We start from the raw sequence: 17,208 nt of genomic DNA on the forward strand, positions 1-17,208 counted from the left end.
GAAAAGAAAAAAGAGAGAGGAAATTGAGGAGGGTTCAGACAAAAGGAAAAAACGATGAGAGAACCAGGAAAGAGGAAGGAATAGAGCTAATAAAAATTATAAGAAAGAATCAATGAATCAGTAAAGTAAAAAAGAAGGAAATAAAAAAGCAATAAGAAGAGAAAAAGATATAAACAATAGACAAAACAAGTGAAATGAAGAGAGATATAACATATTTAATGAAAGAAAGTTGAAATGATAATGATGGAGAAAAGATGTTGAAAAGGAAAAAGAAGGAATTCCCCATCATGAAAGTAAGAGAACAGAAAGGTAGAAAGTAAAACAAGAGAAAAGAGTGCAGAAGTAAAGAGGAAATAAAAAAAGATAGAGATACATCAGGAGTTTTTGATCATAACTGTAAAATTCCAGTTACTGGTTGAGAGTGAATGCAGATGGTAGATGTTTTTCAGTCCATGCTGACTGCTCTGTTTCTTTCCTCAGCTCTGGAGAGCATGGAGGGCTATTACTACAGAGACAGTGTTTCTGTGGAGGAACACCAGGCTCAGATTAATGCAGCCTCCCTGGAGAAGGTCAAACAGTACTACAAAAGACTCAGGTAGGATTATAACTCACACCCGGTCCTTTCACTCCAAAAAAACTTCACTACCGCCTCATTCGACCTTCAGCTATGAGTGGCTCAGTTATCGCAGTGTGACTAAGCATTGTGGGGAAAAATCAGGGGCGAAAAAGAACAGCATCGGAAAATAAAACGGCAGCGTCTGACCTGGAATGCTGTCTGAATATCAATGCTGTTTATATTAAAAAGTAAATTTTAGGAGACAAGAATCAGAGCCCAAGCTTCACAGTCTGTCACTTGCCCCCGTAATTGGCGGTCTAGCACAGTTCAGCCTAGATCTCTGGCTTTGGACGACTCTCAAAGATGAGCACATTTTAATCAAGCAGTCTGCCAAAGCCGATTGTGTGCGCTAACAATGATAGACGCTTCAAATGCCTCCTATCACAGCTTCATCAGAAAACTCAACGAGCAGCATATCGGCATCCCGCTCACACGGTGGAAGACAGTCTGATGTATTTCTGAACAAACTGCTTCTGAGCTTCATGCTATTAAAAGTGATCTGACGATAAGTTCTGCCAGTTTTCAAGTCTTCAGGCTGAAATTCTGTTGAATTGCAAAAAGAGCTGAATGAAGACTGTATGATTGCTATCATGATATAAGGCTCAGTAATAGACAGATCGTTAAAGGCTGCAGAATAGATCTGACACAGTGCAGGATTATAGTGTTCAGAGCCCAAGCTATCACCTGAGTACTGAGTACTGACACCTATAGCTCATTCCTTTTCATTGAGGACTATAATATACTCTGACATGCCATGTGTCATAGAACAGGAACGAGTATTTTGCTTTATGTCCCATGGCAGCTAAAAGTAACTCATATGGGTTTGATTTCTTGACTATTTGCATGAACGGGGTAATTGCTTAATTGATGTGTTTTATTAAACATGTGATCCTTTGGCTTGAGGAAAGTTAAATGCTCACACAACTTTAGAAATGGGATGTCCTTTACACCTAACATCCACTATCAGACCGCAGCCTTCCATAATTCTTGTCACCTTGCCATTAGCATGCTAGCCATAGGTCAACCACACTCACAATAGCTAGTCTAGGATAGCCCTAGCACAGTCCTTTGCTGAGTATTAGCTGTAGCCACTAGCCACTGGAAAATTGACGTGTGAAAGTGTATTATGACTGTTGGTACTTATTTACACATACAGTGTAGTAAAGGGTGGGTTTTAAGAATATGTAACATATGTGTCCTTTGGTATGATTACAGTAGGCAGCAGATATGTACAAATGAATGATCAATAGTGGTGATGGTGAAAAATCAACTCTAAAAAGCCATGATTAAACATATTAAAAGTCTAGTGCTATGTGGCCTAATTGAGTTATTTTTTAATATTTCCACCTATTAACAGTAACAGTTGAAGGCTTCTGCTGATTCAATTCATTGTAGTTTAAACTACAAATTGTGTGATTTAATGAAAGATAAATATTTACATAAAAAAATAAAAATATACTTTTACTAATAAAGAAACTTTGAAAAAAACTAGAAGATTGATTACCAATAAAATAGTAGGAAAAAGTAGGGAACTCTAATAATAACTCTACACATAAAGGTGCAAACATAATTATATGAATAAATCCTCAGTTTGAAGTTGTGTCTGAATGTCAAACAATGACAACTTATTTTTACATTATAAATCATAAAATATATGTTCATCTTTCATATACTAATATGATATGAACTAAATTTACATTCTGTATGTCCAAATAAATCCAATATTCCAATAAGCTTCAAGTCTAAAAAGGTATTTGCATGTATCTGCATTGCTAAAACACAGCGTTCTTTCAGCTCCACTGTAAAAGAAGCAACAACTCGCAGTAATTAGTTACGACATGCTGAGCCCAGTTCCTTTTAGTTGTTGGTATTCATAAAGAAATATCTGTCATGCTGACATATGGTGTGTATGGGCATAAGCTGGCCATATGCTTGTTCAACTCACCAAGAGCAAATCTGGCCTGGCGAATAAAAACATTTGAATATGATGAATAGGAACAAAGTTAGCTTTCTTTTTTTTATTCTTTTTTTTTATAAAAGAAAAGCTTGGCTCGCTTTGGTTTCTGCTTTCCAGCAGACGGTGGGCCGTGCTGAGTCATTATTATATTTTCTGCTGAGTCGTGGCATCTGGGGGAAAAGTCACCTTGTTCTCCTGTAATAACTCAGTCTCTGTGCTCCGCAGCTCGGAGACTTGCGGTGTAAATGCTGCTTATTTTGCAGAGTGATGATTGTGGCATTTAAAGAAAGCTCTAGATTCAGGTATTGACTGCATGTTGAGTGAGAATGGCGGAGAGAAGCACAAGATTCTCAGCTTTCAAAATGTCAGCGGCCCAATTAAGAGCTGACACGGACATAGATCAGGTATATTCCAGCTGCCGCGTCTGTCGACACTCACTCTTTGTTTTTGTATGGCTTTGACGGGGCCTTTGATTCTGTCCTTTGAATGTTATAGAAGCTGTCAGGTACGTACCATTGTCTGGAGCAACGTCTGTATATGGATAGAATGTCTTATGGTAATTAGGCTGCTGCATATGGATGGATATGAACTTAAATTTGAGCCTGTCAAACCATTACTTTACTTTGTTTACTTTGTAGTTAATTACAGTTATTCCATTTGTCTTATTAACACAAACGTGGTGTCTGTCACTACCATTTGTGAAAGTTGTGTGTTTCCCACACGGTCTGACCTGCATGTATGGTTTACCCGAGTGTGTTTGAGTTTTTGCAGAAGTCAGGTTGGGTAGTGCCGTGATTCAGCCAAATCGTGAAGGCTGAGGCTTGGCAGCGAGGGAGTGACCTGAGCAGATTCAGTACCATCAGAATTAATGGAATTGACAGAAGAGCCTCCTGCTGTAATGAGCAGCAGATGTGAGGGGAGAACTCATGCTGGCCCAGTGAAGGACAAATGAGGAGGAGAGAAGGAGAGGGAGATACAGGATACACAGAAGTTTAGTCAGGACTCAGGAAAAACTTTGTTATGCCATCCGGTGCTGTGGTGACATGTTGGAATGAGCGATTGCCCTTGATGTATCTGGTGCAACCCAACTGCAAAAAGAGGAAGCTTGTTAAGACCTTCTTGATGGTCTGAACTGTGGCAGTCTCTGACTACACATTAGACGTCAACCTGAGAGCACTGTTTTCATACATTATGTGGGTCAGTGAACATTGTGTCTTTCGAATGCTTAAGGAACATGTCATATTATATGTCAAACTGGGTGAAAAGTACCAAAAAATCTTTTCATGCAGCATCGAAGATGTCAAATTGCTGTTATTCAACTATTTACTTGTTCTGTTTGATGTTCACAACTTTTGTATTCAGGCCAAACACTGGAAATTTATTACATCCGACCAAAACTTAAGATTTATCTTTAGAACTAGTTTAGACTAAGACTTACCTAAATAAATAATGCATAGCTAAAACTTTAAACTACTTTAATGACTGTAACTTTCACTTCAAATGCCATCTTTGTTGATTTGCCAAAATAGCAAATAGCAATATAGTATACAAGTATAAGTACACAAATAAACAACCAAACCATCCATCACCATTATCTTCCCAATTCTTTTCTGTTATGAATAGGGAAATGTATTGGCAGGAACTTTGCGATACAATACATATCATGACAAAGGGGTTATGATTCAATATATCACAATATATTGCGATACTGTAACCAATGTCTAATTTTACGAAATCTGTCATGGAATGAAAAACACATTAATATTCATTTATAAAATCAGAGTAAAAGAAAAGTTCACTTTTATTTAATAAGATCAGTGGGATTTAAAAGCAGGAAGATTTCAAAACAACACTAAATAAACCATTGGCTGACTCCAACCTTACATGTACACCAATAATGAAATATTGATACTGTGTTTATGAAAATCGATACAGTATTGCAGAAAAGGCATTCCAATACTTCACATCAGTATTTTCTTACACACCAAATTATGACTGTAATTGTTGATTTAGGGAGTTCCACTGATTTTTCTAAACTTAATAATTGAGTTGTTGGTTTGTAAAGAAAGTAATTGACAGTTTTCCAGATTTGTACAAAGTTTTACCCATTGGGGGTCCTAACAATCCATTTACCTACAGTAATGCTGTAACATTAAACTGTTACTTGAAATAGAAGTGCCTGCTAAATACCATAAATATATAGTACGTTGTTCCTCCAGTTTGCTTGGCCTCCACTAGAGCATGTATAAATATATACATTGTGGAGGAAATACGTTGCTTTTGGGATCAGTAAATCTGCCCACAGACATCTGAGCTCTAACCACAAACCCTCTCTGTATCGGCTGTACAAGAGTAACTTTGAAGTCTGTGCCAGGATGTATTCCTGCTGGTGTTATAAATTCTGATAAAGTCATATAGGAATGCAGAGGAATACTCTGTGTGTATATGAGTGTGTTTTTCAGGATTACAATGTATTTATTTTGTAGAAAAGGCAGATAACCAGGCTAATATATATATATATATATATATATATATATATATATATATATATATATATATATATATATATATATATATATATGAATATATTGCTATTGTCAGAACAGTTTTTAAAAGTTTATATTTTTTGTTAACGTTTTGACATTATTCAAATCTAACAGTTATTATTTACTTTATGCCAAAATCTGAATCTGAATGAACAAATAGAAAATCTCCAGAATTATCTTTTTACACTGACTTATTTTGGACGTTTAAAAGTTTATTCTTTCTTTTGTAACACAGTACCAACCAAACGTTTGGACACCTTTTTAAATATTTTTTTTAGCTTTTATTTTTTAGTTTCATTATAAAAGTTTTGATGTATTTTTGTGACTGCACTTAAAGATGGTTTCAAAGTTTTTTAAATGTTTCACATTGACAAACCTTCTTAAATATTTTTTTTTCTTTATTTAGTTGTGTAGTTCTTGCCATAAAATGGATTAGAACATTCTAAAATCCAATAGAGCTATTCACTGTATACCAACTCTACCTCTTCACAACTTTACAACTGATGCTCTCAAACACATTAAGAGACAAGAAATTCCAGTATTTAACTCTTGACAAGTTCAACACAGCTGTTAACTAAAAGCCATTCCAGGTGACTCTACTTCATAAAGCTGACTAAGAAAATCCAGCCAAGATGTTCAAAGCTGCCCTCTAAGCAAGGTACCTCATCTAGAATCTAAATTATGAAACCTATTGTTTTTTTACTAAATCATTCCATATGCCTTTCTTTATAGTTTAGATGACTTTAGCATTAATCTACAATGCAGAAAATCATTAAATAATAAAAAAACACAGAATTTAGGGTGTGTACACACGTTTAAATGGTACTATATACAGTATATTATTGGAACAAATGACACTCTATTTTGACAAGCCTATATATATGTGTGTATATGTGGAGGCAGTGGGTTTGATTGAAATCCCCTGATCCTCATTGTCTCCCACTCTCCAGATGTACTTTGACTTCAACTATTATTCCTGATGAAGTAATGTCAGTCCAGTCTGCAAATCACACACATGTGTGAAGCCCCCTATGAGTCTATTTAAACCATACAGCTTAAAGCTGATGTGCACACCCAGAGTGACGTCAGGTAACACATCTACTCAAGCCAAGGGACACATTTATTGCAAATAGAAATCATTATATGTTTAAACTCATATTAAGAAGTTTGCATTTAGTTCACACTTCTCTTTCAAAAGGAGGGTGAGAGCACAACACTAGAGAGAACACTTTATGTCCAAAAATGTGAGGGTTAAAACATTTAGTGTTTTTAATGATATCAAGAAAATTAACAGCCAGCTTGTGCCGCTCTTAGGGAAAGGGTTTACAGTAGATTTTGAATCATTGTTGTGAGAGCACTAGTGAGGTCATGCTGATTAGTAAATACATATACATCCCTGGAAAAAATAGGAGACCACTTAAAAATGATAAAATTATATTTTAAAACCTCTGGAATATAATCAAGAGGAAGATGGATGAACACAAGCCATCAAACCAAACTGAACCGCTTGAATTTGTGCACCAGGAGTGGCATAAAGTTATTCAAAAGCAGTGTGTATGACTGGGGGAGGGGAACATGCCAAGATGCATGAAAATTGTGATTAAAAACCAGCATTATTCCATCAAATATTGATTTCTAAACTCTCATCAAACTCTCTCAAACAACTCTCATCAAACACTCTCTCTCATCAAAAATAGGAGACCACTTAAAAATGATGAAATGATAATTGAAAACCTCTGAAATATAATCAGGAGAAGGATGGATGATCACAAGCCATCTAACCAAGCTGAACTGCTTCAATTTTTGTTATCCAAAAGCAAAAAGCAGTGTGTAAGACTGGTGGAGGAGAACATGCCAAGGTGCATGAAAATTGTGATTAAAAACCAGGGTTATTCCACCAAATATTGATTTCTAAGCTCTCATCAGTGTCAATCTGGACAGGTGAGAAGTTATTCAGATTTGTTTGGATTTAGGAAGTATAAAGAACGTGAACAGATTATCAAGATTATTATTATGGCTTGTAACTCCAGCAGATCTGACTATAATAGCTAACTAAAAGATGAATGCCAGAAGGTAGCATAGACACGAGGGCACCCTGAAACACTGGCATCCATTCATTCCACCAATCTTAAGATTGATTTTTCTATGAAAAAGCTGACTTTACTAATTAGACATTATGTCTAGATACATTTATAATTGTAGTTGTGTAATGTTTAGCTTTATTTAAATGCAGTAATGTTGAAAACACTCAGGTGTCAAAGTGAAAGTTTGTAGAAATGCATAAGTTCATCTGTCATGTATTGTTTTCCTACAGACAGCAGAAGCCAGAGTGTAACAGTTCAGGCTGTCGCAGTGTACTGGCTCGTCCCGTCCTGAATGAAATGCTCCTGCATAAACACACACTGTGCCAGTCTTTCAGTAAGAGCCAGACAGTGTGTGTAATGTGAATGTGGTCACACAGGTACAAAGCTGCTTGCTACACGGGGGTAGATCCAATTACATTTAACTGTCAGAGAGCACAACGAGCTGTAATAATACATCAGTGTATGAAGGCTCAATGCATTCATGTATTCAGTTTTGCCACCCATTTTTTGCAGTCAAACAAACCTTATAATGTGTTCCATTGGAACTGGGATGTCAGAATGTCTAGCTTTAAAGTAGGAAATGTGAACTGGAAGTCAGATTTCCTACTGGGAAAGTTTAGAATCCAAGATGGCTGACCCATATATCAACAGTAGTACAAGTAATAATATTGTACAGTTTATTAGCACTTCTATCTATTGCATATTCTTGGCTAATATAAAATTGGCCATAAAACCCCAGTAAAAATATGCTTTTCCCTGGCAGGGCCAAACGGCTCTAAGCACAGAGGGTAACCAAGGTTTCAGCAGGGCCCAGGTTTCTTAGCATGGTTAGTTAGCCGTATTTGGAGCCACAGACTGGTTCAGTAAGGGGCTTAAAGACAGAGGTATCTGCCTTTTGGCTCGGTGGGCCAGTCCTCTGCCATAACAATGTTGTATGCAGTGTTAGCGTGCTGGATAAGAACATTGCTAATCCAGTAATGTGTAGTTATTTGTGAACACACAGTTCTCCAGTTTGCCTTCAGTTACCTACTATGCTCTGTTCTGTGCACTTTCTGGTCTAAATTAAGCAGTTCTGAGAATGTAGACAGACACCATAACCAAATGAATAGGTGTGTATCAGCAGAATGGTAGGACATAGGCATAATAACCCTTTGGTCCTGCAGTTGAAACAAGACCAAAAGCTGTCAAACCTATTGTGGTGATCTTAGGTAAAGTCTTAGCTACGTGTTTTTGGAAATGTTTTTAAATTTATATATACAGTACCAGTCAAACTTTTTTTTACATTGTAAATTTAATATTGAAGACTATATTAAAGCTTAATAGGAACACGTGCAGAATTATTTTGTAAACAGAACTGAAGGAGTTTCTGGAGGTGCTGAACAATAGTAGATGCTTTCCCTTCACACTGTGAAGCTCCAGCTCCTCCCAAATCACCTCAAATCACCATCTCAGTTGGGTTTAGGTCAGGGGATTCTGGTGGCCCAACACTTTACTTGCTAAATAAAGAAAACTATTGAATGAGAACCAAACTTTTGACTGTTACTGTACATAATAATGGTTGTTTGTATAAGTTGCACTGGAATGCCTCAAATTGGGTATGATGTCATTTTTTTTGTCTCGTAAGTCGCAGTGTTTTTGTACGTCTTTGTCGTGCGTTCACGTCCTGAAACGCACCTACAGCCGTGAGTTTCTGCTTGGAGTCGGCAGAAACTCACTTTTGGAGTTAAACCGCGGACTCCGAGAAGAACTGCGAGTCTGCGGCGTGCTCCGGACACCCGCACCCCCACCGACCCCCACCGCTGCAGCTCGCCCACAATGGAAGCGCCACAGGCGGCAGGCGAGAAGGCAGAAACGGGGTAAGCGCGGGGGTATCCGAGCGAGGCTAGCGGCTAGCCCACACAAGCCAGCTATCCCCACCGTACTTTTGGCCAATGTACGCTCTCTGGACAATAAACTGGATTACATCCGCTTTCTTCAGTCAACTCAGAAGACCGTGAGAGACTGTTGTGTTTATGTTTTCACCGAAACCTGGCTCAACAACAGCGTCCCGGACCACGCCGTTCAGCTGGAGCGGCTAACATGCTATCGGGCGGACCGCACGCTAGCTGACGGAGGTAAGAGCCGCGGCGGCGGGCTCTGTGTTTACATCAGCGATGCTTGGTGTCGGAACGTTGTTGTGGTCTGTAAACACTGCTCACCGGTAGTGGAACTGATGATTATCAAATGCCGTCCGTTCTATCTACCGAGAGATTTCTCCGCCGTGCTGATCGCTGCTGTTTACATCCCTCCGACCTCCAACAACAGCGTGAGGAGTGAAGCACTGAATGAACTGTACCAGTACATCAGTGAACAGCAGACAGCGCACCCAGATGCTTTTCTCATTCTGGCTGGAGATTTCAACCATGCAGACCCAAAGAGTGTGTTTTCTGGACTTTTTAAACACATAGACTTTCCAACCAGGGGAAACAACATATTGGACCAGGTCTTTACTACACACAGAGGAGCCTACCGAGCCTCCCCCCTCCCACACCTGGGAGCCTCTGATCACCTCACCATTATGCTAATGCCAGCTTACAGACCACTGGTTAAAGTCACCAAACCAGTTCTTAAGCAGGTACGAGTATGGCCAGAGGGTTCCTCAGAGGCACTTCAGGACTGTTTCAGCACAACAGACTGGAATATGTTCAGAGAGGCTGCCACCCACAACAACTCCACAGACATTCAGGAGTACACAGAAACTGTCTCTGCCTACATCACCAAGTGCACTGATGATGTAACCGACCTCAAGACCGTCACTGTTCGAGCGAATCAGAAACCATGGCTGACAGGAGAGGTCCACAAGCTCCTGAAGGCTAGAAATGCAGCCTTCAGAACAGGTGACCAGGCAGGCCTGAGGTCAGCCAGGGCCAACCTGTCCCGCGGGATCAGGAAAGCTAAGAGGCTGTACTCAAAGAAGATTTCCCAACACTTCAGTGACAGCAGAGACACACAGAACCTGTGGCAGGGTATCCAGTCTATCACAGGCTATAAACCACATCCACAGACCTGCGACAGTGACACATCTCTGCTGAACGACCTGAATGGGTTCTTCGCAAGGTTCGAGCCACTCAACAACACACCCGCCCAGAAATCCATCCTTCCTCCTGGTGACCAGGTGCTGACGCTGTCCCCAGACAGTGTGAGGAGAGCATTCAGCAGGATCAATGCTCGGAAAGCTCCTGGGCCTGACAACATTCCTGGCCGTGTGCTGAGAGACTGTGCCTGGGAACTCGCAGAGGTTTATACTGACATTTATAACACCTCTCTGAGTCAGGCGGTGGTTCCCACATGCTTCAAAGCCACCACCATCATCCCTGTCCCAAAGAAGGCATCGCCATCCTGTTTCAATGACTATCGTCCAGTTGCACTCACCCCCATCCTCATGAAGTGCTTCGAACGACTAGTCATGCATCACATCAAGTCTTTGCTCCCCCCCTCCCTGGACCCCTACCAGTTTGCTTATCGGTCAAATCGCTCGACCGATGATGCCATCTCCACTGTTCTCCACTCAGCCCTCACACACCTAGACAAGAAGAACACTTACGTCAGAATGCTGTTTGTTGACTTCAGCTCAGCATTCAACACAATCGTCCCCCAACAGCTCATACACAAACTGGACAGTCTGGAGCTGAGCACTTCACTGTGCAACTGGCTGTTAGACTTCCTGACTGGAAGACCACAGGCAGTGCGGGTTGGCAGCAGCACATCCAGCATCACCACACTGAACACAGGGGCTCCCCAAGGATGTGTGCCCCCTTCTGTTCACTCTGCTGACCCATGATTGCACACCAGCACACACCTCCAACCTCTTCGTCAAGTTTGCGGATGACACGACGGTGGTGGGTCTCATCAGCAACAACGATGAGTCACACTACAGGAGCGAGGTGAGCCGCCTGGCCTCCTGGTGCAAACACAACAATCTCTCTCTGAACACAGAGAAGACCAAGGAGATTGTTGTGGACTTCAGGAGAACTCACACACTGCACACCCCTCTGTTCATCAACGGAACTGCTGTGGAGAGGGTGAGCAGCACCAAGTTCCTGGGTGTGCACGTCACAGAGGACCTCTCCTGGAGCACCAACTCAGCGTCACTGGCCAGGAAGGCAAATCAGCGTCTCTACTTTCTCCGCAAGCTGAGAAGAGCTGGAGCCCCCACCCCCATCATGACCACCTTCTACAGAGGGGCCATCGAGAGCATACTGACCAGCTGTTTCACCGTGTGGTACGGGGCCTGCACAGCATCCTGCCGCAGGACCCTCCAGCGCATCGTGAGAGCAGCTGAGAAGATTGTTGGCACCTCTCTCCCCTCCCTTCAGGACTTGTACAGCTCCCGCCTCACACGGAAAGCCCTCTGTCTGGCAGGAGATCCCTCTCACCCACTACACAGCTTCTTCAGCCTGCTGCCATCAGGGATGAGACTGTGGAGTCTCGGGGCGAGGACCAGCAGACTGCGAGACAGCCCCATCCATCAGGCTGTGAGGATGCTGAACTCTCTTCCTGCTCTACCCCCCATCCCAATCCTGCCCCCAGCACACACTCACTCAGCATCCTGACTCCCCCACTAATAAAGTACTGAAACTCAATGCACTACAATGCACAAAGTACTGGTCCCTTCCAAACGGACTTGCACTACACAACACCTGCACTACTGATATACTTGCACTGTCAATACGCACTTTAATTCCACTTAATTAAACTGTGAACTTTAAGGACTTACGCACCCATTCACTTTACCAGCCTTAAGCTATATACCATATACCGTATTTGCACTACTGTTATTTACTATTTTTACTGTCATTCCATCTCAATCACCATCAATATTGCACTATTGTCTTACGTATGTTTATTGTGTCTTGCTGTATTGAACATATAGTGTCTCCCACTCTTTTATATTATAATTATATATCTATTTTTACTTATTTACTTATATTTATATATCTATTCCTCCCCCACACCACTGCACCTTGTTTTTGTCTCATGTATGTCTATTTGTGTCCCTGCTGTATTGTACACATAGTGTCTCCCATTCTCCTTTATTATATCTATTATCTGTACTTGCTGTAAAATTGGGAAGGAGAGTAACATAATTTCAATTCTCTGTATGTCCTGTACATATGCAGTATTGACAATAAAACTACTTGACTTGACTTGACTTGACTTGATTCCCATGTCTGACATTCGACTTCTGAGGGAGATGCATCAAACTGAAAACGTAACAAGGGCAGATTCAGACTTGTGTACACAATACAATTCATTAAAATGATACATTTTTGGTTGAAATCACTTAACACTGATCTCAGACCTTCTGGTGAAATGCTGCTTGCCACACTTTGGCAACTTTAGTTGATAAATTAAGCTTTTCGGAATTTCAGAAGAAGCCCTATGCTGCCTTTATTGTTGGATTAATTGCAGTAGTCTCTAAATGAGCATACACACACACACACACATTCAGAACAAAATTCACTATGTATTTGCTATATAAACAAATGAACAATAACAGAATTCAGGCATTATAACTAAATAACAAGAGCCTATTAGCATTTTCCCTTTGTTAGATGTGAAGGCTTATTTTAAAGACCTGCTCTAAAGTTTCTCTCTCATTGATCTGTTTGTATTTTCCAACATTCTTAATTGGTCAGCTTGTCATCCGTAAGACTATGGGTTTGGGCACAGATGGATGTGTCCTGGCTTTGGTGATCTTGTGTTGTGTGTGTGTGTGTGTGTGTGCATGTAGGAATACACACAATACACAAAAAACACAGGTTGATTAATGGCAGTGTGTCGCTCAGGTTGTGCTTGGTTAATCAGACAGATGAATGCTGCAGTAGGTGTGACTGTGTTTCCTCTCACTCACAGTGACACTGCGGTGGTAGTCAGGACACAGAGGCTGTGTTTCAAATATAATTGATAAAGTATGATTCTATCAAATACATGGAGATCTGCACTCTAAGAAATATAAGTACAGATTTGTACTTAAAAGAGTACAAAGCTTGTCGCTGCGGCTGTACCTTATATTGAGGCACAAAAAAGTACCTTTTAGTGAAAGTCCTTTTTTGTACCCATGTTTTTTGTGGCAGTAAAGATCATAAAGATTATAAACATTATCATCAACTAAATATGGCTCAAAAACTTGATGATACAAAATTGTCTGGCTTTCAAATAAAAAATGTGCAATTTAAATATATATTGTTCATTAGTACAGTGATGCAGAATACTGAATGTACCCTTTGGCTGGTTAAATGGTACAAATTTGTACTTATTGCTGTTAGAAATGACTTTGTACTTCAGAGGGAACAAATCTGACCCTGTAAAGACCAATATTGTACCTTTGAGGGTACAATTATAAAGAGTGTACCTTCGAGTACAAAAAAGTACTCATATCGTACCTCTGTTTTTTAGAGTGTGAGGTGAGGTGGCACTAATGTCCTTCTACCTTCATGTTCAGGTTGTATTTAGAGTCACTTTACTCAGAATGGAGACATTCTTTTTGTAAATTGACCCATACATGCTCTGTCCTCAAACACATTCTGTCATAGCATCTGTTGCCAACTTAGACAAGGTGTGTAGAATGTTGCCAGAATTCCATGTTAAAATGCTGCACTACTAAGCTGGCCTGTGTTGTAGCTAATCAAAAACAGTACTTTATTAGAATGACGAGACCAGCCACTGGTTAAAATATAATTAACATTTCTCGTAACACCAGCATGGCATCTGTTGACGGGTAAAATCCCATATCAGATTGCTGCTATCACACCTTAACCATTGTATGTATTGTTATATTCTCATGAACAGAAACAAACACAAAACACAGGGAAGAAAAGAAACAAAACAAAACCTGAGGATGAACCAAGACAAGAGGGAAGAACACCGGACAAAACCCGGTGACTGGACAAAAGACTGGACATTGGACAATTACTGGGACTGGACAGGGGGCAGAAAGGGATATTAGACAGGGCACTTGACAAAAGACTGGACACTGGACAAATACTGGGACTGGACAGGGGCTAGAACAGGAAAATGGACAGGCGACTGGACATGGGACAAATACTGGGACTGGGCAAGGGACTGGTCATAGGACGAATACTGGGACTAGACAGGGGCTAGAACAGGAGACTGGACAGGCGACTGGACATAGGACAAATACTGGGACTGGCCAAGGGACTGGTCATAGGACAAATACTGGACAGGGGCTAGAACAGGAGACTGGACAGGGGACTGGACATTGGACAAATACTGGGACTGGACAGGGGGCAGAAAGAGAGACTGGGCAGGGGACTGTACAAATGACTGGACACTGGACATGAACAGAGACTGGACATTAGTCAATAACAGAGACTGAACAGGTGACTGCAATGGAAAATATGATGAAGACAAACAAGAACAAAACAAGCACAGAAAGGACCAAGAAAAGAAGAAAATAAGACAGACACATGCTAGTCTAGGGTCAGGCCGTAACAGAAAGTGAAAGTGGGCTCTCTCCCCAGACCCTCTGCCAGACCAAACACCAGACACTGAAAATGAATTAAATCCAAACGATTTTATTGATAAAAATAAGGTAATATGACTTCAGGAGTGAGCATAGGCCAAAATAACAAATAAAACCAACTAACAAACAAAGACAAATAACCGAACCTGCAAAAAAAAAGAAAACAAAATACATAAACTACCCTGACTGCCTGTCACCAAAACAGGAGGAAAAAGGAAGCAAAACCAAATAGCACTCACCCCATACTTTACCCAAAGAATAAGGTAAACTGTAACAAAAACTAAAGCAACGCAGAATACAAAGAAAGAAAGGGGAGGAGCCCTGAACGTCTCTCTCAGGTCAGGATTTCTCTTGTCCTTTTATAGAGTGTGCCCCTGGTGGCCAATCACGGTCCGGCAACTAAAAACTAAACCCAAACAACACAGAGGGCACACAGGAAAAAAAAAAACAACAAGACCAGGGGTCGTAACAAGGTATGACAGTTGCTTACGCTGCAAGCAAAAGAGTTTAAGCAATCTAGAGTTTCTGGTGCGTCATTGAGCCAAATGCTGTAAACTGTTCACAAGGTTATAAGTTTTTATCAGTGATTTAAAGTGTGTAATTGAATTTGACCTTCAGTTTCCAGTATTTTGTTTTCTCATCATCTAAAGAGATGAGAAGCTTGTCACATATGACTGGAGATAATTTGCCAACCAGCATTACAAATTTGGCTACTGAGTGATCAGACTTTCTTATAAGGAATTTTAAAAACTAGTGAAGATGGAAACAGCAAAGTTGAATCTTCTACAATGCTATTTTTAGCTTAATTTTACAGTGTGAACAATCTTTTATAAACTGTGTTAACCCTATTTGTGTGTGGAATATGGCTAGGTCACTTGGAAATGGCAGGGATCTTCAAATTTAATGCTGTGTTGTTCACACTACTGTTGAAAAAAATGCAGCTGCATAGCAGAACAGAACACAATGAAGGTAAATTAGGAGATTGAATGGTCTGTTAAATGCATGGCTGGCTGTCATCCACCGCTGGCTTATGGTCATAATAGCTACCACACACTGGATGTGCCAATGCAGAGCGCAGTAAATATTAGTGGCCTCAGTCTGGATTTAATACATTTAATACAGTAATGGCAAAATTATGAGTGATGAACAGTGACAACTGATCAATGGTAAAAGTCATCAAGCAGTTTAGAAGAAAAAGAAAAAAAATGGATGACACATGTCTTGTGTCTGGTAAATGGTATCTGTAATCTCTTTTCACAGGCACTCTAGTAGATATCATGCATACAGAATGAACATTTACTTACTATGTGTTACTTACTGGTTTGTATTCATCACCAGAGAGGTTACAGCACTGGACGTACTGTAGTAGAACAGGGCAGCATGTTGAAGCAGTGTATAAAATACAGCTCTGGAAAAAGAGACTACTTCAGTTTCTGAATCATTTTCTCTGATTTTGCTATTTATAGGAAAAGTTTAAGTAAAGTTTTTTTCTATAAACTACAGACAACATTTCTTACAAATTCCAAATAAAATGTTGTAATTTAGAGCATTTATTTGCAGAAAATGAGAAATGGCTGAAATAGCAAAAAAGTTGCAGAGCTTTCAGACCTCAAATAATACAAAGAAAACAAGTTCATATTCATAAAGTTTTAAGAGTTCAGAAATCAATATTTGGTGGAATAACTCTGGTTTTTAATCACAGTTTTAAGCATCTTGGCATGTTCTCCTCCACCAGTCTTACACACTGCTTTTGGATAACTTTATGCCACTCCTGGTGCAAAAATTCAAGCAGTTCAGCTTGGTTTGATGGCTTGTGATCATCCATCTTCCTCTTGATTATATTCTAAAGGTTTTCAATTGGATGCATTGTGTTTTTGTCCCTTATGTGTTTCTGCTAACAGGACAGCAATGTAAATGTTATTTAACATAATTTTATCATCTAAAAAGCTAGTAGGATAATGGCTAGTTTATTTAGCTATGGAATGTGTGATTCTGATTATAAACTTGCCATTTTACAAAGTGATCTACTGCACTGTCAGATTACATTTTTGTTACACCAGTATAAATAGTGTAAATGTTCCTCTTTATAAAGGAACTTAACAAGTACTCTTTACAAAGAAAAGAGTGGTACCATTTCAGTGACAGTTTGGTGCCTTTTTTTCTAAAAGCCTATATCTGATGAAACCACCTAATTGTATTGATAAGATCCTAAACCATTTGCTTTTAGTTAAAGCTTGTAAATTCATAATACAGTGTGTTCAGAAACTGAAAAAAGAATCTGAAAAGAGGAATGGAGGTTAAGCCTTAGCATGACCTCCCTCTCCCGGCCACAGAAGCAGCAGGAGCTCACTAAGTGATCAGGCCCAGGCCAGCATTTAACCACCATTTGCTAATATCTCCTGTATGAGAGACAGTGTTCCACTATGACTTCATGTTTGGGTGTCTTTTGAGGGAGAGTGAAAGCTGCTTTGAGGTCATAG

General features: G+C 40.0%; 1 protein-coding gene across 2 annotated transcripts in view; it reads left to right on the forward strand.

The window, feature by feature from the left end:
* Positions 1–17,208, forward strand: part of prex2 (phosphatidylinositol-3,4,5-trisphosphate-dependent Rac exchange factor 2) — a 224,903-nt gene that overhangs the window by 163,821 nt on the left and 43,874 nt on the right. For both annotated transcript variants that reach the window (XM_049485814.1, XM_022685605.2), the window contains one exon: positions 481–595. In XM_049485814.1, coding sequence (XP_049341771.1) covers positions 481–595 — 115 coding nt within the window. The remainder of the gene's footprint in view (positions 1–480; positions 596–17,208) is intronic.

This window comes from Astyanax mexicanus, chromosome 1 (genome assembly GCF_023375975.1).
Source record: "Astyanax mexicanus isolate ESR-SI-001 chromosome 1, AstMex3_surface, whole genome shotgun sequence".
Taxonomy (NCBI): domain Eukaryota; kingdom Metazoa; phylum Chordata; class Actinopteri; order Characiformes; family Acestrorhamphidae; genus Astyanax; species Astyanax mexicanus.